The sequence below is a fragment of the Rhinopithecus roxellana genome, chromosome 13 (assembly GCF_007565055.1).
Source record: "Rhinopithecus roxellana isolate Shanxi Qingling chromosome 13, ASM756505v1, whole genome shotgun sequence".
Classification (NCBI taxonomy): domain Eukaryota; kingdom Metazoa; phylum Chordata; class Mammalia; order Primates; family Cercopithecidae; genus Rhinopithecus; species Rhinopithecus roxellana.
Genome location: NC_044561.1, coordinates 5,558,093 through 5,582,478, shown reverse-complemented (window position 1 = coordinate 5,582,478; position 24,386 = coordinate 5,558,093). Strand labels below are relative to the sequence as shown.

Below are 24,386 nucleotides of genomic sequence, written 5' to 3'. Positions count from 1 at the left end.
TGAGACACTTGGGGTCACAGCAGGTCTTGCCTGATATCCTAAGTAACCTCTGTGGGAGAATGCTGTAATAAGAGGGGACAAGAGCAATGCCGCCAGAACAGCCAGGTAACTCCCAGGTGAGGGGCTGCGTCAGGTGCCGATGGAACGAGGTGGGTTGGGGCCACATCAGCAACTTTTCAGGCCTGAGACCCGGGAAGCAGGTGCATGCAGGAAACAGGCATCGGCCCCAGGCAGAGCTTTGCACTTGCTCTATGATCTTAGGCAAATGGCAAACGCAACGAACAGCATTTTAGAGTGCCAAGAAAGCCAGTCTCATTCTAAGTGCTTTACATCATTAGCAAATTCACTCCTCACAAACATCCCAAGGAAGCAGGGACTATCATAGTCCCCATTTTACAGACGAGAAAACAGAAGCACCGCAAGGTTAACTATCTCACCCACGGTCGCGTTGCTAGTAAGTGGCAGAGCTGAGGTTTGCAACTGAGCCACCTGCCTGCAGAGTGCATGCTCTATCATGCAGCAGGGGCTCTAGTCACGGGTTCCCTGGGAACCCTGAGCCTCTGTTTCCTCATCTGCAAAATAGGAATCCCTGTGCCCTCCAACCAGCGCGATGGGCTGAGCGGAAGTCCTTTGGATGTGGCAGGCTTGTGGATCCCAGACGTGGCTGATCTCTATCACGGTCATCAAAACAGAGGCCTGGCCTTCAGGTGGCTCCTTGCCCGAGATTCAGTGCGGTATTTGTTTGCCTGTAGACAGAAGCAGCCAAACATGATGAAAGTGATATAAAACATTGCGAGCAGGATGTTCATACACACCAGAAACCTCCAGCACTTTCTCCTTCCCTTCCTTCCTGGACTAGAAGTATAAGCTCCACAAACCAAGAGTGTGGAAGGAAAAGAAAAGCAGTCTGTTCCTTTCCCTGAACTCTTAGCATTCAGAGAGGATCGTTTATATCCCCTGGGTAACTGGAGAGCTTTATAATTTCTTGGGAAAAGCAAAGCATGGCGAGGATATTCCTGGAACAGCCGAGTCTCTAAAAGCAATAGTCAGGGCCCAGCCAAGCTGCCCCTCCCTGTGTGGAGATGAGGCTGTACACGTGGAGGTATGCATGTGTTGCCGTCCGGGGCTCATGGAGAAGGGCTTTGACTTGTGTGTTTTGTTTTTAGGACCCCTACTCTGCCTTCTTTAAAATAGACACTGACAGGGATGGCATAATCAACATGCATGACCTTCACAGATTGCTCCTGCACCTACTGTTTAATCTCAAAGATGACGAATTTGAGCGCTTCCTTGGCCTTCTTGGCTTGAGACTTAGTGTCACTTTAAATTTTCGGGAATTTCAAAATTTGTGTGAGAAGAGATCACTGAAAACAGATGAAGCACCTCAAAGACTCATTAGGTAAGAAGGCAGCACGGTTCCGTGTCTTTGATATATGCCGGCCCGTGCCACTGTGACGTCCGGTATTTCCATGGTGTCCGCAAAGGGATGCCAAGAATGGAGTGATTATTTTTTTCTTTTTCTTGGTTCAGAAAAAGTCATACAAGGAATATGCATTCAGTGTAGAACAACCAGAAAATATAGCCCAGGTCTTACCACCTGTGAGCATCATTTTATATTTTGCTGGGTATCATTTCAGTCTTTTTTCATATGCCTATACTTACATATGTGTGTGTGACATACTTATATAAATATATACATATATGTGCATATACTTATATTCATATGTATATGAAAAATATGTATACACACACATATATATACACACATACATATACTTATTTTTCTATGTATTAATCTGGGTTCAAAAATATATGCTTTTTGCTCAGTCCTTTAAAATTGATGCTTGGGAGACCTGTGAGCACAGCCTGTCCTCTGTCCAAGGCTGGGCCCGTCCTCTGCAGGGGCAGGCGGAGGGCTGTGCACGAACTCCGCGCAGATAAATCTTTGTCAAGTGAACACAGTAACCTTCTTCGGGAACTGATGCCTCCTACCTCCTCTTCACCTCCAGATGTTAATCTAGGTGATGGGTGTGAATTTGGGGAACACAGACCGTCTCGTAATAATTGACGGGCGCTGAGAAGCTATCTGTGCCAACTGCCTCAGGGGACGCAAGAACCTCCTCCAGACCCTCCCTGGGCAGTGCTGCCCCCTAGTCCCCTGCCCAGCCTATATGGCCTCACTCCCAGCCAGGAGAATCTCAGTGTCCAGCTGAGCTCCAACTCAGTGTTGTCTCCCAGGGAGCAAGTACACTCCTTGAAGGCACAATGGGGCTACCATCCAACCCCATCCAACAGTGGCAGCAGGGGATCGCCTGTCCCCATTGGCTCCCTGCTGAGATCTGCTGAGAGCCGACATGCATGAATGAAGTAGCTAGCCAGCTCCTCCTTGACCAATTATTATTACACGAGTAATTGTGAAATGCTGTGTGCTATGCTAGTACTGAGGTGTGTCTTCTGATGTGATGATACAGCATCATAGTGACACTATGCTGTTTTGCCCTTGAGGCACTCACAGTCCCCAGAGGTTCTAGACAGGTATTGCTTCTACCTAGGCAAGGGCAGCTCCTTGAGACTGGAGCCCCTGGAAGCCACAGTCACTGTGCCACACTGTTGTGACACTTGGCTAGGCTGCAGAAGGCCCTCTGATCTTGCATGCCGATTCTTCCCCCTGAATTCATAGGTTTTATTTTGTCTACGCTAAAAAAAATAAAAAAGCAAGCAAGAAAGAAAATGATGATAGCAAAAGATCATCTAACACGTAAGTTGGACACCTGCTTCCAATGGCTCAGATTCTCAGGAGCTTTAATATGAGATTTCATTGCCTCACATTTAAACAAACAAACACAATTCTTCCCGAAAAATTCTCTGGAGAAAGTTCATTTTCCATTCTCTGCAGAATGAACATGGAAAATTTCAACCACAAAGTGCAGTTTTCTCATTCAGATGACTCAACCTTATTATTTATATGTATATACTCATTCATCAAATATTTACTAAGGGCCTAGTATATGCTAGACATTGTCACAGAACTAGATAGTACAACAATGAATAAGACCCAGATGCTCCTTTGGAGGGGCTCAGGGTCAAATATAAGACAGGTACAAAATAGAGGATGACTAAGTGCCACAGGAGCGGGAGGCACCTACAAATTGCTCAGGAAAAGGAGGGACATTGGAGCTGGATCTTGAAGTTTAAGTAAGAGTTTGCCAGGTGCAGGCTAGAGGAAGGGTCATTCCAGGCCAGGGAAGAACATTTGCGAGATCACAGAGGCAGGCGGGGGTGTTGAGCACATTCGGGAAATGGGGAGAGGATGCATGTGTGGGATCCACCTGCGTGGTGGGCCTGGTTGGGGAGGAGGCCAGGAGGGCAGGAGGGTGGGCTGTGAAGGACATCACCTTCTATCGGTAGGCAGGGGAGGCCGTATGCTATGGAGTGAGGGAGTCACACTGTGCTTTAGAAAGATCCTTCTGTGCCCCAGAGTGGAGTGTGGACACAAAGGAGGAGAGGCTGCAGCCCCGTGAGACCTGGCTTGGTCCCCGGGGTCCGGTGGACCCAAACCAAGGCACTGCTTCAGAAAGCTAAGCCCACCCCGGCCAGGCCCTGTCCTGTGTTTCCTGAAGACATGTCCTTTAATACCCCAGCAGCCCTGAAAGAAGGCATTCCTAGCTGGCTTCCCAGATGAAGGAGTGGGGGCTCAGAGAACAGGTGAAGACGCGTCCACAAGGACACAGATGATGAGCAGTGGGGCAGGGATTTGAGCCCAGGAGCTTGTTGGGAGGGGCTACCTCCTCTGCCTGGAAAGCCTGCCCTATTCCACCTCCACCACCACGCAGACCTGGATACCACCCCTTTCTAGAAGCCTTCCTGCCCTCTTGGTTGGGCCCCTCTGCTCTCTGGGTCTTCACTTTCCACCCACATCATAAAAACACAACACTTTGGAAAACGTTGAGAGTTCATAACCTTGCTGAAAAGAGGACACTATCTTGTTAGCTTCATAACTGCAAAACATTTTCATTTTAAGATATATAAATACCAAGTAGAATGATTGGTCCAATGACTTATTCCTTTTTTTTCTACTTCCTCGATTCCCTTCCAGTCCTTATTTAAAACACGCTTGCCTTGACCATTTATCCACTTACAGTCTGCATGGAGTACATTTTGATGCACAAACATCCTAAAAGATGAAAGAAAATTCTCATGTGTCCTTTTAGCAAAATTAGATAGTCCATCGCCAAATACCGCATGATCAGCTCCTTCGTGTTGGATGACTAACTGAATGAAAATACCAAATTTCCTTTTTTATCCTTAGAAATATATCATTCAGTCATCAAGCGCTTTGGCTGATGTGATCAATGTCACCATCATCTTTGGAATCTAGAGTACTGTTCTGTCTCTATATGCCTTTCTCTTCTGAATCATCTCATAATTGTGAAATCTCTTCCTATCTCAGATTTTCTTCCCTTAGCCATTTGGGCATAAAGAAAGAATTCTGAATTTCCAGCTGCATTCAGTGAAATCTAATACAACACCCCAAGCATGGTGTCATTGTCTTTTATACACTCTTGAGAAATACTATAGAACTTTGGGCACTGCAGCAAGAACACTGAAGGGTGATGTCCTAGTGGTGGTTCATTTCAACAGGTGATTCTATCATTTTGGTTTTGTTGTTCTCTCTCTCTCTCTCTCTCTTTTTAGCAAAGCTGGGAACAGTTGAAGAGTAATAATGAAATATTTAGGATAATATAGTATATTATTTAGGTTAGATATAGTAAGATTAAAAGCAGCATCACTAAGACCACATAACTTGTCATAGATATATAAGAGGGTTTAATGGATTCAGATGATAATTGCAAAATAGAATGAATTGTTTGTTTGTTTTGAGACAGAGTTTTGCTTTTGCCACCCAGGCTGGAGTGCAATGGTGCCATCTCGGCTTACTGCAACCTCCACCTCCTAGGTTCAAGCGATTCTCCTGCCTCAGCCTCCCGAGTAGCTGGAACTACAGGTGCACACCACCACGCCTGGCTAATTTTTTGTATTTTTAGTAGAGATGGGGTTTCACCATGTTGGCCAGGCTGGTCTCAAACTCCTGACCTCAGGTGGTCTACCTGCCTTGGCCTCCCAGAGTGCTGGAATTGCAGGCATGAGTGACTGCACCTGGCCAAAATGAGCTTTACTTTATTTAAAAAATAATAATAATAAATTAAATAAGTGATTTATTTTGGAAGACATCTAAGAATAATAAAAGTCATGAATACCAATTCTGATTTTGGTAACATGGCACTGTTAACCTCATAAAATGACTTGGGAATATTCCTTTCTCTTCCATTTTCTGTATTGTGTAGAATTGTTATTCTTTCTTAGATATTTGATTGAATTAACCAGTGAAGTCATCAAGTCCTGGAATGTCCTTTGTTGACTTCACTGGTTAAAAGTTTGTAACTATAAATCCAGTTAATTTAATAGTTATTGGATTATTCAGAGTTTCTATTTCGTCTCAAGTGAGTTTTGCTAATTTGCATCTTTCAAGATGTTGGTCATCAGAGTTGTCAAATTCATGGAATTAATATGGTTCACAATGTTCTTTTATTATTTTTTAAGTATCTGTGAAGTATTTAGTGAGATACCTTATTTCATTTATGACTTTCATAGTTGATCTCTTTTCTCCTTTCTTCTTCTTCAGCTCAGCTAAGTCTTCTCACTTTCATAGATCTTTTAAAAGAACTAGCGGATCACGAGGTCAGGAGATCGAGACCATCCTGGCTAACACGGTGAAACCCCGTCTCTACTAAAAATACAAAAAAAACTAGCCGGGCGAAGTGGCGGGCGCCTGTAGTCCCAGCTACTCGGGAGGCTGAGGCAGGAGAATGGCGTAAACTCGGGAGGCGGAGCTTGCAGTGAGCTGAGATCTGGCCACTGCACTCCAGTCCGGGCGACAGAGCGAGACTCCGCCTCAAAAAAAAAAAAAAAAAAAAGAACTAGCTTTTGTTTTATTGATTTTTCTCTATTTTTCTGATTTCAATTTTATTGATTTTTGGTCTTTATTATTTCCTTCTTTCTGCTTGTGTTGGATTCAGTTTCTCTTTTATATTTCTTAAATTGGAAACCCATAGTTTTTGAGTCCTTTTTTCTCTCATATAAGCCATTAATGTAATGTATTTCCCTGTAGGCACTGATGTAGCTGCATTTCACAAATTTGGATATGTTGTAGTTTTTATTTCTATTCATTTCAAATTATTTTCTAATTTCCCTTAAGACTTCCTCTTGGATCCATGGATTGTTTAGAAGTGTGTTGTTTAATTTCAAAATATTTGCATAGTGTTCAGGCCAGGTGTGATGGCTCATGTCTGTAATCCCAGCACTTTGGGAGGCTGAGGTGGGCAGATCCCTAATGATCAGGAGTTCAAGACCAGTCTAGTCAGCATGGCAAAACCCCGTCTCTACTAAAGAGACAATAAATAAATAAATAAGCCAGCCAGGCGTGGTGGTGGGTGCCTATAATTTCAGCTACTCAGGAGGCTGAGACAGTAGAACTGCTTGAACCTGGGAGGTGGAGGTTGCAGTGAGCTGAGGTTGCACCACTGCACTCCAGCCTGGGTGACAGAGTGAGACTCTGTCTCAAAAAAAAAAAAAAAAAAAAAAAAAAAAAATTGCATAGTGTTTAAGTATTATTCTGTTATTGATTACAGTTTAATTCTGTTGTGGTCAGAGAACATATCTTGTGTGATATTAATTCTTTTTAATTAGTTAAGGTTTGTTTTATGACCCTGGATATGGTCTGTCTTGGTAACTATTCTGTGTATACTTGAAAATAATGTGTATTCTGGTGCTGTTGGGTGGAGTGTTCTGTAAATGTCAGATCAAGTTGGTTATTAGTGTTGTTTGGGTCTTCTACATTCTTGATTATTTTCTGTCTGCTTATTCTGTCAGTTACTAAGAGAGGAGTGTTGAGGTCTCCAGCAATACTTTTGCGTTTGTCTATTTTTTTCTAGTACTATTAATTTATGCTTCATGTATTTTAAACTCTGAGAAAAGAATGTGTATTATAATCTCCTAGGTATTTACCACTTCTATTGCTATTCTTCTCTTTCTGAAGTTCTAAGTTTCTCTCAGCTATCATTCTTCTTCCCCTGAAAAACTTCCTATATGACATCTTTTAGAGCAGGTCTGCTGGAGACAAATTGTCTTAGTTTTGTTCAATTTATAATATCTTTATTTACTCTTTATTCTTGAAAGATATTTTTGCTGGATATAGAGTTTGGGGTTGACAATTCTTTTGTTCCAGCACTTTAAAAACGTTGTTCCATGGTCTTATGGCCTCCATAACCTGTGGCAAGAAGTATGCAAATATTCCATTTTCTCATATTTAATATGCCATTTTTCCCAGGCTTCTTTTCTTTTCTTTTCTTTTCTTCTCTTTTTTTTAACTAGGTCTCTCACTCTGTCACCCAGACTGGAGTGCAGCGGTGTGATCACAGCTCACTGCAACCTTGACCTCCCAGGTTGAAGTGATCCACCTCAGCCTCCCAAGTAGCTGCAGTCACAGGTGAGCACCATCATGCCTACATTTTGTATGTTTTCTAGAGACAGGGTCTTGCCATGTTGCCCATGCTGGTCTCAAACTCCTGAGTTCAAGCAGTCCTCCCATCTCAGGCTCCCAAAGTGCTTGGATCACAGGCATGAGCCACCGTACCAGGCCATTCACGCTACTTTAGATATTTTTTTTTTATCTTTAGTTTTTCAGACAATTGAGTATAATTTATGATTTGATTTGTTTGACCGTGGGTTTTTTGGTGGTTTTTGTTTGTTCATTTTTTTTGTTTTGTTTTGTTTTATCTCTTTTTGGATTTACTGAGCTTCTTAAATCTGTAAATTTATGTTTTATGCCAAATTTGTGGTGTTTTCAGCTATTATTTTTAAAAATACTTTTTCTGTACCCATCTTTTTCTTCTCCTTTTGGTACCTCAGCGACATGAAGCTTAGACCTTTTGGTTTTGTATCACAGGTTTTGTATCTCTAAGACTATGTTATTTTTATTTTCTCTTTTGTTCAGTTTGAGAGATTTCTATTCATGAGTTTTCAAGTTTGCTGACTCCTCTGTCATTCCATTCTGCCGCTGAGCCAATCCGGTGAATGTCATTTCAGTGACTGTCTTTTGGTTATTTCCTTTTTCCTTCTTCTTTCTTTCAAGTATGTTTGCTCTTACTCCACGAATATAATAGCTGCTTTATAACCTGATAATTTCAACGTCTAGTTCATCTTGGGGTTGGTGTCTTCTGTCTTTTACCTTGAGCATTATTGAGATTTTTCTGGTTTTTTATATCACTTTGGACTGTATCCTACATATTTTAACTGTTTTGTTATGACACTCTGGTTCTGTTAAAATCCTCTGTCATGTGTTGATTTTTTTTTGGTCATTATTTTAGCAGGCAATCAGCCCAGTTAGTTTTAGACTGCAAGTCCTAACATGCCTTCTGTGGTTTTAATGTCAATTTTGTTTTAAAGTCATCGCAGCACTCTTCAGGGAAACCCACGTGTGCACTACCCGGAAGTCAGTCTTAACTACACAGTAATCGTGTTCTCAAAGCCTGTTGCTATGCTGCTTGGGGTCAGTTCCATACCTGCACACATCAGAGGTCAACCTGGAACTTCCTGCACAGATGTCCCTTCCTCTAGCTCTCTCTTCTCTATGATCTCCACCACACTCTGTAGCCTCCAAGGGCTACTTTTCTGCGTCTTCTGGCTAGAAAATCTTAGGTTTTAGCCTATCTGTGTTGCTATGCATGTCTCATAATGAGGGTCACCATCAGGGTCCTAGTGAGAGAAAAAAAAAGAGAGAGAGAGAGAAAATTAACATGGATTTCCCAACATTCCTTGAATCACAGGGACCCTTTTTCTCATTTTTTCTAGTTAGAGAGAATTTTAACATTTTGGCCACTGCTATCATGGGCACCACTACAAAAGTGCAGTCTCATAATTGGGCTGGGAGAGTAAACAGAGACAAAAATGGGAATTCCTGCCACTGTCTCCTGAAGAGGCCCTCCATCCTGTCCTAGCTCTTTGGTCAGAAAGTCAGCCTTTCTTTTGGACCTTTTTCTGTTCACATCTGCTGCACAGTTCCAGAATTAGGACTGTTCTTGATTCTTAAGCTGGGAACATGGGAGGAAAGCCCCATGAAACTCATAACTTTGTCATTCTTCGAGTTTTTATTTCTCTTTCCATCAGCCTCCTACTATTTACCTTTTAGTGTCCTCAGATAGTTGCGTTTTGTATTCTGTGTAGGATGTTGGGTTGTCGTAAGAAGGAGAGAAAGGGTGAAGTGTGCTTACTCCATCCTAACTGGGACCGGAAGTACCTCCCAAGACCCTGGTACTGCCTGGAGTGTGTTCCCTGAGGTCTTCACGCAGCTGTCAAAGGGCCGCTCCCTGGTCTTCCTGACAAAGTCGCCCCCGCCCCATCATTCTGGGTCCCATGCAGTATCTGAAGTTATCTGAGTCTCTTTCTTTTTTTTCTTCTTTTCTTTTCTTTTCTCTTCTCTTCTCTTTTCTCTCTGTCTCTCTCTCTCTCTCTCTTTTTTGAGATGGAGTCTCACTCTGTCACCCAGACTGGAGTGCAGTGGCATGATCTCAGCTCACTGCAAACTTCGCCTCCCAGATTCCACTGATTCTTCTGTCTCAACCTCCCAAGTAGCTGGGATTATAGGCGTGCACTACCATGCCCAGTTAATTTTTGTATTTTTAGTAGAGATGGGGTTTCACCATGTTGGCCAGTCTGGTCTCGAACTCCTGACCTCGTGATCTGCCCACCTCGGGCTCTCAAAGTGCTGGGATTACAGGCATGAGCCACCGCGCCCAGCCAAGTCACTTATTTTTCTTGTGTGTTTGTTGTAAGTTTCTGCATCACAGTGTAAGCTCCTTGGGAATGTGGACTCTGTCCGCATTGCTAGTCATTGTGTCTACAGGGCCTAGAGCAGCACATAGCGACTGTTCCTATGAATCTGTGACTGAGGAGCTGGCTGATAGGAAGGAAGGCTAGATCTGACTGACTGTCAAGATTTAACAAGCTGGGCAATAGAAGAGGAATTAAGTAACCACCGGAAAACCTCCTGATCTCTCGAGAGGGACAAGTATGTAAAATGAGAAAGGGGAAAATGGATGGAAAAGCAGTAGGATTCGTTGGTTTGCTCATGGATAAGTAAGGAAATAATCAAGCCTTATAACCTGGAAAAGAAATCAGGGTGTGGAAAGCAGGGGGCCTAGGGCTGTTTGGATATGCATTTCGACAGTGACATCAACTGGGATCCACTGACTTTGCTGAGATAGCACATGCCCCTCACGGGCTCTCTGACAGCACTTTGGGGAGGTTCAGGTGAGTCCTCTGGTGCAGCTGGGATTTAGGAGGAGTCTAAACGTGAAGGCAGGGCAATAGACATCATTAGGACTTACAGTCCTTTTAAGCAAAAATTGTAAAACTGCAACATAATTCCATCAATCTTCCAAAGCCTTACGTGGTCAAGTAGTGAGAGGGGATTGGCTGGTTGAGTTTGGATCCCTCTCCACCCTCGAAATTCCATGATTCTGCAAAGTCCGGTAGGCAGTTGGAGAAAGATGGCACAGAAAAGCAGGTGAGGGTGTGGCACCGGTGGTGCAGACTCATAGGCAAGCAGCGTCAAGGCTGTAGTTGGGGACATCGGAAGAGATGACCTCTGAGAAGAGAGGGGGGAGAGACAGCGCTGTCAAGGGCAGGGGGAGTCAGATGGAGAAGGAAAATCACAGTGACTGCAGTTTACACTAGCCGGGCGCCAGGGTGGGTGTGCACACGGGCTTTACACATTTTCCTCCATTCCTAATTTGTTCTAGTGCGTGGAAAGATCCAGGGCATCCCAGCCCCTCCAGCCTCAGCCTTTATTGTGCTTTACTGTGGCCTAGCAGGGACCTGGGAGCACAGGGTCTTTTTTTAAGTGTCCATCCTGTGAGTAAATATGACAGAATTTTGATCCTTTTTATTTATTTTTATTTTTGAGATGGAGTCTCGCACTTTCCACCAGACTGCAGTGCAATGGCACGATCTCAGCTCACTGCCAACTCCACTTCCCAGGTTCAAGCAATGCTCTTGCCTCAGCCTCCCGAGTAGCTGGGATTACAGGCATGTTTCTACCATGTCCAGCTCATTTTTGTATTTTTAGTAGAGGCGGGGTTTCACCATGTTGGCCAGGCTGATCTCGAACTCCTGACCTCAAGTCATCCACCCGCTTTGACCTCCCAAAGTGCTGGGATTACAGGCGTGAGCCAGCACGCCCAGCCCTATCTTTAAATCCTACAAGCCTCACCTTGGAAAATGAGCTGAGAAGTTCCCTCAGTGTTTCTCAACCATTTCCTGGAGTCTCCATTATCTCTCCAACTTGCAAATTCAGAAATAAAAGTTTTTAGCTGTTTTCCTCCCAAGACACTTAATGTTATATTGTGTTTTCCCCCTTCTGAGAATAAATGAGCCCTGTTTGTTTTGTGTGCTGAAAAAAAAAAAGTTGAATAGCATTTATCTGAAAATAAACAAGGACTTACACAATTTAAGAAGACTTCCCTGACATGCAGCTGGAGAAGTAAGACTGTATTTTAAGAATTAAGTTAAACCAGATGTGAAATAACAGACTTTAATGGTATCCTTGAAACAAACAGGGGATAGGGAAACCCCTTGGGAGATTAATGAACCCATTAAATTTAAACACAGTTATTTATTATTTTTTTTTTCTTTTAAGACCAAAACAGAAGGTCGCGGATTCAGAACTAGCTTGTGAACAGGCTCATCAGTATCTTGTTACCAAAGCAAAAAACAGATGGTCAGACTTGTCTAAGGTAAGAAAATGATTATTTCCTTAAAAGGAAAGAAAATCTATTTCAATGTTTCAAGATCATTGGGATGATGAAGCTGTTCAGCTCCAGCTGCTAAGATGGGAAAACAACTCTGTATACCCAGTGTGGGGACTCCTGCTATTCTTAAAAGATTTTTTCAAACTAAATTCTCACATTCAAGGTCAAGTGAGGTTTAGAAAGATAAGGAATTGGCCGGGCGCGGTGGCTCAAGCCTGTAATCCCAGCACTTTGGGAGGCCGAGACGGGCGGATCACGAGGTCAGGAGATCGAGACCATCCTGGGTAACACGGTGAAACCCCATCTCTACTAAAAAAATACAAAAAATTAGCCGGGCGAGGTGGCGGGCGCCTGTAGTCCCAGCTACTCGGGAGGCTGAGGCAGGAGAATGGCGTGAACCTGGGAGGCGGAGCTTGCAGTGAGCTGAGATCCGGCCACAGCACTCCAGCCTGGGCAGCAGAGCGAGACTCCGTCTCAAAAAAAAAAAAAAAAAAAAAAGAAGGAGTTGTTGGAGTTACATGAACAGAAATTCCTGGCATTACTTCAGGCTTGATATGAGTTAAAAATATATTCGGTTGGTGCAAAAGTCATCACGGTTTTGGCCATTACTTTAACGGAAAAACCACAATTTCTTTTACCAAACTAATACATGAAAAATATAAGATGCTGTTGTACTTAATTTTATACAATATAAATATAAATTTTAAAGAGCTGTTTCTTCCTGTCTTGCCAAAATTATAGAAGCACATGTATAAGGCAGATACCCTCCATGTGTAATCATATAAACTGTGATTATGGTATTGAGATGGGACTGTCTAATCCAACAGGGCCAATGACAGCCAGACCTACAGGATAATAGAACTGCACGTGCAAAACCGAGTTTGTCCTGAAATCTAGGCTGTGAGATCACCACTTTATAATGCAACAAGAAGACAATAGCTTCCCTCTAATAAGTATTTTTTAAACTGCATTATGGAAATATTTTCACATTATTTTGAAAAATATCTCCACTTCGTTTCATTTGGTCATTTTCTTTCTGTGTTTGCTCTTTCTTGGCCTGTGCCCAAAATGAAGGTTTGTCTTTGAAGTGCTGCTGACCTCTTGGGACTGTCTCTACCCAGCCTCCTGTCCTGCTCAGAGTGGACTGTCTGTGCCATGGGCTCCATAGAGTCGACTGTCTATATTGTGCCCTCTATGGAGTGAACTGTCTGCGCTGGCCCACGCCAACCAATCACACAGACTGGAGCTCTGTGTGGCCCACTTTCAGAACGGCCCTCCAAGTTCAGGGGTTCAGGACAGGGTCTGCACTAGAAACTGCACCTGACCCAGTGAACACCAGCTGAGAAGAAAGCAGAGTGCACTATTTGGCATCATCCTCCACACCTTCTCTACCAACTTCTCTTTAACCTTCCTCTCACTTGGGTCTGACTTAAAAAGAGATGAGACCCTTTGCTCTCCAGCCAGCCTTGTCTCTCAGCTGACCCTAGACTCTCTTCCCTCCTCCACACTCCCAGTTGCCAATCTTCTCCTGGTCTCTTTCTCCTCCCCTCCTGAAGTCTGCCCTCTCAGGATGGTCAGACCAGCCTCCTGGCCCTCATCTGCTGCTGCTGCTCTCTGTGGACCCCAGGGACTCCTGAGGGCCAATTCCAGGGCCCTTTCCAGCTTCATCCTTCCCTGCTTGGATTTTTTCAGCACATATTGTGCACCAGTAATGCACTGGGATGTAGTGGTAACCACGGTCAGTCTGATCCCATCTCATGGAGATCACACACCAGTGGAGGTGACAGTCAATGAGCAACAAAGCAGATCAGTGCTGTGAAAAAAATAATGATAAACACTGTTGGAGAGTGAGTGACAGGTGGGTTGGCAAGGCCTTGGTTTCTGCAGTCAAGCCGTGGAATGAGAGTTCCTGTTCCTCCACATCCTCACTATCATTTAGTGTTGTCAGTGTTCTAGATTTTGGCCATTCTAATAGGGGTGTAGTGGTATCTCATTGCTGTTTAATTTGCATGTTTCTGATGATATATGATATGGAGCATCTTTTCATATGCTTATTTGCCATCTTTCCGTATATACTTTAGTGATGTATCTGTTAAGTTTTGGGCCCATTTTTTAATTGGACTGTTTCTTTTCTTCTTGTTGTTGGGTTTTAAGAGTCCTTTATCAGATATAGCTTTTGTGCATATTTTCTCCCAGTCTGTGGCTTGTCTTTCATTTTCATGACAGTGTCTTTTGCAGAGCAGATATTTTTAATTTTAATGAAGCCCAGCTCATGAATTCTTTCTTTCATGGATTATATCTAACAAGTCACTGCCAAACTCAAGGTCTTCTAAATCTTCTCCTATGTTGTCTTACAAGAGTTTTATAGTTTTGTATCTTATAATTAGGTTTGTAATCCATTTGAGTTAATTTTTGTGAAGGGTATAATGTCTGTGTCTAGAGTCACTTATTTGAAGGTGGATGTCCAATTGTTCCTGCACCATTTGTTGAAAAGACTGTCTTCACTCTGTTGAATTGCTTTTGCCCCTTTGTCAAGGATATGTTGATTATGTGGGTCTGTTTCTGGACTCTCTATTGTGTTCCCCTGCTCTACTTGTCTTTTCTTTAACCAGTATCACTGTCATGATTACTGTAGCTTTATAGTAAATCTTGACATCAGGTAGTGTCAGTTCTCCAAGTTTGTTCTTTTTTTTTTTTTTTTTTTTGCAGTATTGTGTTGGCTATTCTAAGTTTTTGCATCTCCATATAAACTAGAGTAAGTTTATAGATCTCTACAAAACAATTTGCTGGGATTTTGATTAGGATTGAATTGAACCTATATTTGATGCTATTGAGCCTTCCTATCCATAAACATGGAATATCTCTCTTTAGGTTTTGCAAACATAAAACATTTCTCATCAGAGTTTTGTAGCTTTCATTATATAGCTGTTGCATGTAAGAGCTCTTTTAAATAAGACCAGGCTGGTTTGGAATTCCTGGCCTCAAGCGGTCCTCCTACCTCAGCCTCCCAAGTAGCTGGGATAACAGGTGCACACCACCATTCCTGGCTAATGTTTTATTAGATTTATACCTAAGTATTTCATTTTGGAGGGTGCTAATGTAAATGGTATTGTAGTTTTCTTTAACTTTTATTTTAGGTTCAGGGATACGTGTGCAGATTTGTTATATAAGTAAATTCATGCCATGGGGGTTTGTCATACAGATTATTTCGTCACCCAGGTACCAAACTTAATACCCAATAGTTATCTTTCCAAATCTTCCCTCTCTTCTTCCCCTCCACCCTCAAGCGTAGGTCTCAGTGCCTGTTGTTCCCTTCTTTGTGTCAGTGTGTTCTCGCCATTTAGCTCCCACTTGTAAGTGAGAACATGCGGTATTTGGTTTTCTGTTCCTGCATTAGTTTTCAAAGAGTGTTAGCCTCCAGCTCCATTCATGTTCCCACAAAGGACATGATCTCATTCTTTTGTATGACTTTGTAGTATTCCATGATGTATACATTCCACAGTTTCTTTATCCAGTCTACCGTTCATGGGCATTTAGGTTGATTCCATGTCTTTGCTATCATGAATAGTACTGCAGTGAACATACCTGTGCATGTATCTTTATATTTGTCCTATATAAATATATGATATTAATATCATATATTTGTTATCTAATCAATCTAATAAATATATCATATATTTGTTATATAAATATATATTAATATCATATATTTAAGTTACATAAATATGATATTGATATAAAATATTTGTTATATACATATATTACATGATATAAAATATTTATATATGATAGTAATATATTTATGTTATATAAATATATTTATATTTACATATTTAGAATGATTTATATTTCTTTGGGTATATACCCAGTAATGGGATCGCAGGGTTGAATGGTAGCTCTTTGAGGAATCGCCACACTGTTTTCCACAATGGTTGGACTAATTTACACTGCCACCAACAGTGACATACAACAGTGTATAAGCGTTCCCTTTTCTCTGCGACTTTGCCAGCATCTGTTATTCTTTTACTTTTTTAAAAAAAATTGAGATGGAGTCTCGCTCTGTCACCCAGGCTGGAGTGCAGTGGTGTGATCTAGGCTCAATGCAACCTCCACCGCCCGGGTTCAAGTGATCCTCATGCCTCAGCCTCCCGAGTAGCTGGGACTACAGGTGCATGCCACCACACCCGGGTAATTTTTTTGTGTTTCTAGTAGAGACAGGGTTTCACCATGTTGGCCAGACTGGTCTCAAACTCTTGACCTCAGGTGATCCACCTGCCTCTGCCTCCCAAAGTGCTGGGATCACAGGTGTGAGCCACCGCGTCCCGCTGACTTTTTAGTGGTAGCCATTCTGACTGGTATGAGATGGTATCTCATTGTGCTTTTGATTTGCATTTCTGTAGTGACCACTGATGAGCTTTTTCTCATGTGCTTGTTGGCCACATGTATTTCTTCTTTTGAAAAGTATCTGGCATGTCCTTTGCTCACTTTTCAATGGGGTTGTTTGAGTTCCTTATAGATGCTGGATGTTAGACCTTTGTTAGATGCATAGTTTGCAAATTTTCCTCACATTCTGTAGGTTGTCTCTTTATTGATAGTTTTGCTGTGCAGAAGCTGTCAAATCTAATTAGATCCCATTTGTCAAGTTTGCGTTCGTCATGAAATCTTTGTTGATTCCTATGTCCAGAATGGTATTGCTTAGGTTGTCTTTCAGGGTTTTCATAGTTTTGAATTTGACATTTAAGTCTTTTATCCATCTTGAGTTTATTTTCTGTTATAAGGAAGGGGTATTTGTTATAAGGAAGGGGCCCAGTTTCAATCTTCTGCATTTGGCTAACCAGTTATCCCAGCACCATTTATTGAATAGGGAGTTCTTTCTCCATGACTAGTTTTTGTCAGCTTTGTTGAAGATCAGATGGTTGTAGGTGTGCAGTCTTATTTCTGGGCTCTCTATTCTGTTCCACTGTTCTATGTGTCTGTTTTTGTACCAGTACCATACTGTTTGGTTACTGTAGTCCTGTAGTATAATTTAATTGGGTAACTTCATACCTCCAGCTTTATTCATTTTGCTTAGGATTGCCTTGGCTGTTTAGACTCTTTTTTGGTTCCATATGAATTTTATTTTATTTTGTTTTATTTTATTTTATTTTATTTTGAGACAGAGTCTCACTCTGTCACCCAGGCTGGAGTGCAGTGGCATGATCTTGGCTCACTGTAACCTCTGCCTACCAGGCTCAAGCCATCCTTCCACCTTAGCCTCCCAAACAGTTGGGACCACAGACATGTGCCACCACACTCAGCTAATTTTTTGTATTTTTTGTAGAGACAGGGTTTTGCCATGTTGCCCAGACTTGTCTTGAACTCCTGGGCTCAAGCGATCTGCCTGCCTCAGCCTCCCAAGGTTCTGGGATTATAGGCCTGAGCCACCACACCTAGTCCCATATGAATTTTAAAATAGATTTTTCTAGATAAAGAATGTTATTTGTAGTTCAACAGGAATAGCCTTGAATCTGTAAATTGCTTTGGACAGTATGGTCATTTTAATGATATTGATTCCTCCAATCCATGAGCATGGAATGTTTTTCCATTGTTTGTGTCATCACTTCTTTGAGCAGTGTTTTGTAATTCTTATTGTAGAGAACTTTCACTTCCATGATTAGCTATATTCCAAGGTATTTTGTTCTTTTTGTGGCAATTGTGAATGGGATTACATTCCTAATTTTGCTCTCAGCTTGAGACCATACTGTCCAAAGCAATTTACAGATTCAATGCTATTCCTGTTGAACTATCAATGACATTATCTCTCATGAGAGATAATGGTGTGTAGTTTTCTTTACTTGTAATATCTTTGTCTGGTTTTGGTATTAGGGCAATACTGGTCTCATAGAATGAGTTAGGAATTATTCCCTCCACTTCTATCTTTCTGGCATAAGTTCCTGTAAAGTTTTCTGCTTATGGGTGTCTGTCTCAGTAAGTTATGATTCTCTGTGTTCACCTGTCTGTCTGTCCAGTTTTGGGGACAGTGATTTGGCCTGTAACTTCACTTCTCTTATGATTTAAGAAGAGTGGTTGATTTTCCAATTTGGTCAGATTTTTACTTGTTGTTGGGACAGAGTGGTAACTTCCAAGTTTCTTACATGCCAGACCTGCTATGTGTTTTTAAAGGGACTCTGAAATCCTACAGACTGAATTGCTTTTAAAGCATAGTTTTTGTTTTTTTCAAGTTATGACTCTACTATGAAGTATATAAAATGCATATGTATAGTTTAAATAAGTTTAAAGTAGTCACCATGTAACCACCATTCAGGTGAAGGAAAAGAATATTGCTAATATCTTAGACCAGGAGCCAGCACATTTTTCTGTAAAGGCCCAGATAGTAAATATCTTTGACCTTGTCAAAACCGCTCAACCCTGTAGCACTTGGTACCATCAGACTTCCTAGTTCTTTCTGCTCTAGTGGATATGTAATAGTATCTCATTGCAGATTTGATTGGCATTTTGTTAGTTATTAGTGAGATTGAGTATCTTCACTTAGTCATTCATTAGTCAGGTTTCCTCGATTGTGAAGTGCTTGCTTGAGACTTTAAGTCTACATGCTGGTTTGTCTTTTTCTCATCGGTCAGCAGAAACTGTGACTATGGTCATAGTGTACACTGCTCTGTGGATCCTGCTCTTTTGTAAGTGACATGTGGTGCAACTATCATCTCTCAGTGTGTATTCTGTGTTCTTACCTTTTTTATATGGTGTCTTTTGATAAATATAAGTTCTTTTTAATGTAGTCAAATTTACTAACATCTCTCTGTGGGTCTTGTTTAAGAATTCTACCCTGGAGTCATGAAGATATTCTCTCACATTCTCTTATAGGAGCTTGACAGTTTCAACTTTCACATTCAGGTCTTGAAATCTGGACTGGATGTTTCCCAAGTGTTGAGAGGCAGGGGCCCCATCTCATTTCCTCCATATGGAAGTCCTGCTCTCCCAGCACTGGTCATTGTGAAGTCCCCTGTCCCCTGGCCGATCTGAGTATCACCACTGCCTACATCATGGCCCGAGGGTGCTGCTGACCTCCTCATTCTGTTCCACTGATAAATTTGTCTGTGCTGGCACCTACATCACATCTTGGTCGTCGCTATAACTTAATGATACATCTTAATTAATTGGTAGGCAACGCCCTCTCACTTGTTCTTCAAGAGTTTTGAGTCGCTTTGTCAAGTTCCACAAAGAAAATGACACCTTTACTATTATATCTGAGTATTCTAATTCATGAACATAGTGTCTCTCCATATATTTTGATCTTCTTCAATATCTTTCAGCAAAGTTTTATGCTTTTCTGTATAAAGGCATTTCTCAGATATCACAGATTTATTCCTAGGCCTTTGGATTTTTGATGCCTTTTGTAAATGTTATCTTTTAAAATTTCACTTTCCGTGTCTGATATATAAAAACTGTGATTGATTTTGCCTGTTGATATAGAATCCAGACTGCTTGCTAAATTCACCTCTTATAATAATTTATTTGTGGATTCTTTGTATTCCTATGTATACAGTCATGTCAGTGAATAATAATAGTTGTATTTCTTCCTGTCCTATCATTATACCTTTTATCCTTTTTCTTGTCCAAATAAATGGGCTGAGATCCTGCAGTACAATGTTGAATAGCAGGTGATGGAGATATTCTCACTTTGCTCCTGATCTTAAGGGGAATGTTTTCTTCTTTCACTATTAAGTATCATGCTTGCAGAGAATTCTGTAGATGTACCCATTATATCCACCTCATCGTGTTGTTATGAAGAAGATTAAATGAGCTATTACTTGGAAACAACTGAAGACATTGCTGAGAACCACATGTGTTAGCTCTTATTTAAGTCTGTTGTCCTTTTACGTGCCTGACAATACCTTCTGTACCCCTCAGGGCCATAAAAATGGTACCATATAATCTTGTCATAATAGCTGGAGTCTAATGTCCCTCATTTCCCCTCTTACAGCCAGAGGGCTAAAACCAAACCATCCTTGAGATGAGGATGCTCCATCTCATTTCCTGGGCTCTGGTTGGCCCTTATTTCTAATCATTTGTGAACCCAAGTTGTTGATCAGGAGAAGAATCCAGGTCAAACCCCTGAGGCAACTCAGAAACCACCCGCTTCCAACACCTAATTCTCGTTTCCATTTTGCTCTATCACTTTCTTTCCAGGAATGATGAGGATACCTGGAACTTAGATTAAAAGGTGATTAAGGAGGTGGACGGGGATACAAATGCTTTGGATTGTCCCAGATATTGACTATTGAACATCTTTTCTGCTGTCGTACATACATTTCACATATTCCTAAATACCGTCTTCTGCTGTAGAATTTTCTAGAAACCGATAACGAGGGCAATGGCATTCTTCGACGCCGGGACATAAAGAACGCACTGTACGGTTTTGATATTCCCCTCACACCAAGAGAGTTTGAAAAGCTTTGGGCAAGGTAAGTGGCACATGAGACTGGCTGGTTTCTGTTCTTAAGGACTAGGATTGCTTGCTGCAGCAAATTCAGCCTAACCTTTCCTACTTCAGGGTAACTGGGGGCTGGGAGTATTTTCTCTTGGTTGCATCTGTCTCATCTCCTACGTCTTTCCTTGTTCCTTGCTCCTTGGTGCTCATAGCAAGCAGCCTTGGTGGTTGCCTTGGTCTTCAACAACACGGAGAACCAGGGTAAATGCTCGTCATCCATACCAGACTTGAGAGGTTTCTATTTCCAAGGACCTGGGAGCTCAAGCCCAAACTTTTACTGTTTTAACAAAACAAGTCACTCTCCAAGGACTTAACTCTAATACACCTCACTCAGCAGATATGCAATGGGTAAAGGGAAAAGCAGTTTCTCCCCATTACCTATAGATGGAAATTAATGTTGCACAACTGTTTTATAGATAAGTAATCTGTGGGAAGAAAAACCAAACTTTTAGCAACTTGGAGTAGCTTCCCGAGAGTCTCTTAAACTGAAAATTATATCCGATGTTGGTTCCATTTGTCAAATGTATTTTCGATTTAGCTGTTTTGGAATTGGGCCCCCAGTTATGGTCTTCCTTGGATAGATGTCTAAGTTTCACAGTCCACTAACAATGTGATCTATTTCCAAGTTCCAGACCCAACTTCAAATTACCTCTTTCTTCATTTTATGTCCGTAGCCACCTGCATTCCCCCAGGATGGTATACCAACATCGTGTGTCCACTCAGGAGGCAAAATCATGAAACAGTTCATTACCATTTCCCAGCTTTTCATCTGTTCAAAGTGGAAGGCTGAAATGTTGGCCAAGTTTAGAATTAGGTGGGTTGTTTTGTGTCTAATTTAGAAAAGCAACTGGAAGTTCTTACAAAATCCTTACTTTTTAAAGATTAGTTCCAACACAGGGTCCAGTTAGACTCCCTGCCCATTTCTGTTTGAGCAGCTTACATTAGTAGTCTCAGCTGGGTGACAGGCAGATCTTTGTAGAGTAGGCAAATGCATAACCCTCCCTCTCAGTTGACCTTTGGGATGATCCAAAGATGACGACATGGTCCCTGTCTTTGGGAAGCTGTCAGGGCACAGAATGCATTTACACAGGTAACTATGGTACAGCAACAACTGTGCAAAACCCCCGGGCAGAGAGCAAGTCAAGTGGCCTGGGCAGTAAGGCAGGAGCATGGGGCCAGGGAGGGCTGGAAGCTGTCATGGGTCCGGATGGAGAAGGAGACATTCTTGGTCAGCAGTCCACCTGTCTGCAAGGAGGCAGGTGTTCTATCAGAAGTAGCATGGGGCTCCCAGGATCAGAAAGGAAGGGCAGGGCCAATCCCTTACTAGGTCCTTGCTTTCAGGTGTTATTGACCAGGCAGTGAGGAACAATGGAGTTTGAGTGTGGTTGTGGGGTGAACAGAGCTGTGGTTTAGGAAGATGAGTCAGGAAACAGTTCAGGGGAGAGACTGGCTGGAGGTGCTGGTCTTGGGAGACCACTGTCTCACCAGGGGGGAACCCCTGAGTGGGGGCTGGCCATGGGGATGAGAGGCATTGGAGGCACGTCCCCCACAAGGGTTCCCATGGGGGAAATGAGAGTGGACGGAGCCTTTTTCTGAGGGTGGGACAGAGCTTATTTCTGTTTCCACTGGAGGTGGACACTCACTGTTGGCTTGTGGCTAAAGTTTCTTTATACGCTTATGAACATAATTATGAAATGTACAGATTTTCACCCTGTGTTGACAACTGTTTGCAGTCAGAATTTTGTCCGCTATTGTTTAGTTGACCTCATGCCACAGATGGTAAGTGGTTAAGAGCAACAGCACTGCGGCCAGATGCATGGGTGTGACTCCTGCCCACCTCCTGCTGTGTGGCCTCCATCAAGTTACTTAGCTTCTCTGTGCCGTACACTCCTCATCATCTGCAAAGCAGCACTAATGTTCCCTGTCACCCAGGGCCACTGTGAGGCCTGGGTAAGGAGTCATATTAAGTGCTAGCCCAGGGCCTGGTGTGCAGTAACCACTCAGTAAATTTAACACACCCTCTCTTCATTTGTTTACCCAGCAAACGCTGCTTAAACACTGACTCTGCACTTCTGCAGGGCTGAGAATGACCAAGATAAACGAATAATCCAGAGCTCATTGCCTAAGATACTCAAATGTTCTTAAGGAGAGAAAGTCTTGGTAATTAAGTGCTGTGTCCCTGCTAGGACCTCTGAAGGCTCAGAAATTGAGGACTAATAAACTGAGCTTTTAAGCTGAGTTATTTCACATACAAGATTAATTTGTGAGGAAGTGGAAGAGTGATGGTGAATCTAGTTTGCTAGAGAGAGAATACGTTTGGAGGCCATAGAAAAGTCCAGTTCTTGGGCTGGTAATTCCTCTATTCCCTCCCTTCAGTGAATCCCTTTTTCCCTCTGGAATTGCCTTTGGGTCAGCATGCACATTCACCTGGTGGCCCTTCCTGTGTCCGTGTTTTTCATTCTCCCTTAGGTCAATCGTGCAGTTCCTAGCACGCTTTGCAAATTATAGCACCTGCCATTTTTGTTTCACTTCATTAGATGAACTATTTCCTGGAAAGTGTTTCATGTAATATCTACATTTTCAAAATCAAATCGAGTTTTTATTGATGCAAGATTTTCTTCACTGCTGTTGTTTTTGTTCTCCACTTTTTTACTGTGTCAAAATACACACAGCACAATTTACCATCTTCACCAATTTTAAGCACACAGCTCAGCGGTATTCAATACATTCATCACGTTGTGCAGCCGTCACCACCATCCAGCTCCAGAATTCTTTACTCTTTTCGTCTTGTGAAACTGAGATTTTTTTTTTTTTTTTTTTGACAGAGTCTTACTCTGTCGTCCAGCTGGAGGGCAGTGGTGCGATCTTGGCTCATTGCAACCTCCACCTCCAAGGTTCAAGAGATTCTCCTGCTTCAGCCTCCTGAGTAGCTGGGAATATAGGCACCCACCACCATCCCCAGCTAATTTTTCTGTATTTTTAGTAGGGACAGGATTTCACCATGTTGGCCAGGCTGGTCTTGAACTCCTGACCTCTTGAGACGGAGTCTCTCTCTGTTGCCCCGACTGGAGTGCACTGGCGCAATCTCAGCTCACTGCAACCTCTGCCTCCCAGGTTCAAGCGATTCTCCTGCCTCAGCCTCCCGAGTAGCTGGGATTACAAGTGCACACCACCACACCCGGCTAATTTTTTGTATTTTTAGTAGAGATGGAGTTTCACCATGTTGGCCAGGCTGGTCTCAAACTCCTGACCTCGAGCAATCCACCTGCCTCAGCTTCCCAAAGTGCTGGGATCACAGGCATAAGCCATGGTACCAGGCCTGAGATTTTTATTATTTTTTTTTTAACTTTTAAGTTGAGGGTATATGTGCAGGTTTGTTATATCGGTAAGCCCATGTTGTGGGGGTTTATTGTACAGATTATTTCATCACCCAGGTTTTAAGCCTAGTACCCAATGGTTGTTTTCCTGATTCTCTCCTTCCTCTCACCCTCTACCCTCCAAAAGGCCCCAGGGATGAATGGGATGGTCACGCAACTAAACAGCCTAGTACGTGCAGAGCACCGGGTGTATGTGAGCATGAATGTTAGTGGCAAAATGACAATATAGCTTTGAAAAGATCTTCTGGTCATCATATTAATGCACACGCATTTTAGAAGACTCAGAAAATTCGTAAAACAACAACAGATCAGTCCTAATGCACTCAGCAGAGGTGATGATCCGTGGGAACTTGATATTGTGGTTTTTTTCTTGCTTTTTCTACTTGTTGATGTGACATCAGTTCATCATGCTCAGCTTCCCACCCTCCTGGCGTGTTCTCTTCCTCCCCCAGTGTTTGCTGATAGTGACGATTCACCTCTCCACCACAGCAGCAGGGGGCACCATGAGCCAGGACGGGGCTCGGTGGCCGCCATAGGTTGTCCAGGCACCAAGAAGCCTCCTTCAGTTGCCCTAACAACAGGAAGGAGCCTGGGCCCCGAAACAGCAGCAGAAACAGGCCTCCTCCCCATGGGGCTGTCTCACGGTGTTAGTGA

At 42.6% G+C, this 24,386-nt stretch overlaps 1 protein-coding gene across 3 annotated transcripts in view; it reads left to right on the top strand.

Annotated features, from left to right (window-relative positions):
* EFCAB6 (EF-hand calcium binding domain 6) overlaps positions 1-24,386 on the top strand; it is a 306,775-nt gene that overhangs the window by 198,458 nt on the left and 83,931 nt on the right. For all 3 annotated transcript variants that reach the window (XM_010370379.2, XM_010370306.2, XM_010370446.2), the window contains 3 exons: positions 1,167-1,399; positions 11,756-11,852; positions 20,211-20,329. In XM_010370379.2, coding sequence (XP_010368681.2) covers positions 1,167-1,399; positions 11,756-11,852; positions 20,211-20,329 — 449 coding nt within the window. The remainder of the gene's footprint in view (positions 1-1,166; positions 1,400-11,755; positions 11,853-20,210; positions 20,330-24,386) is intronic.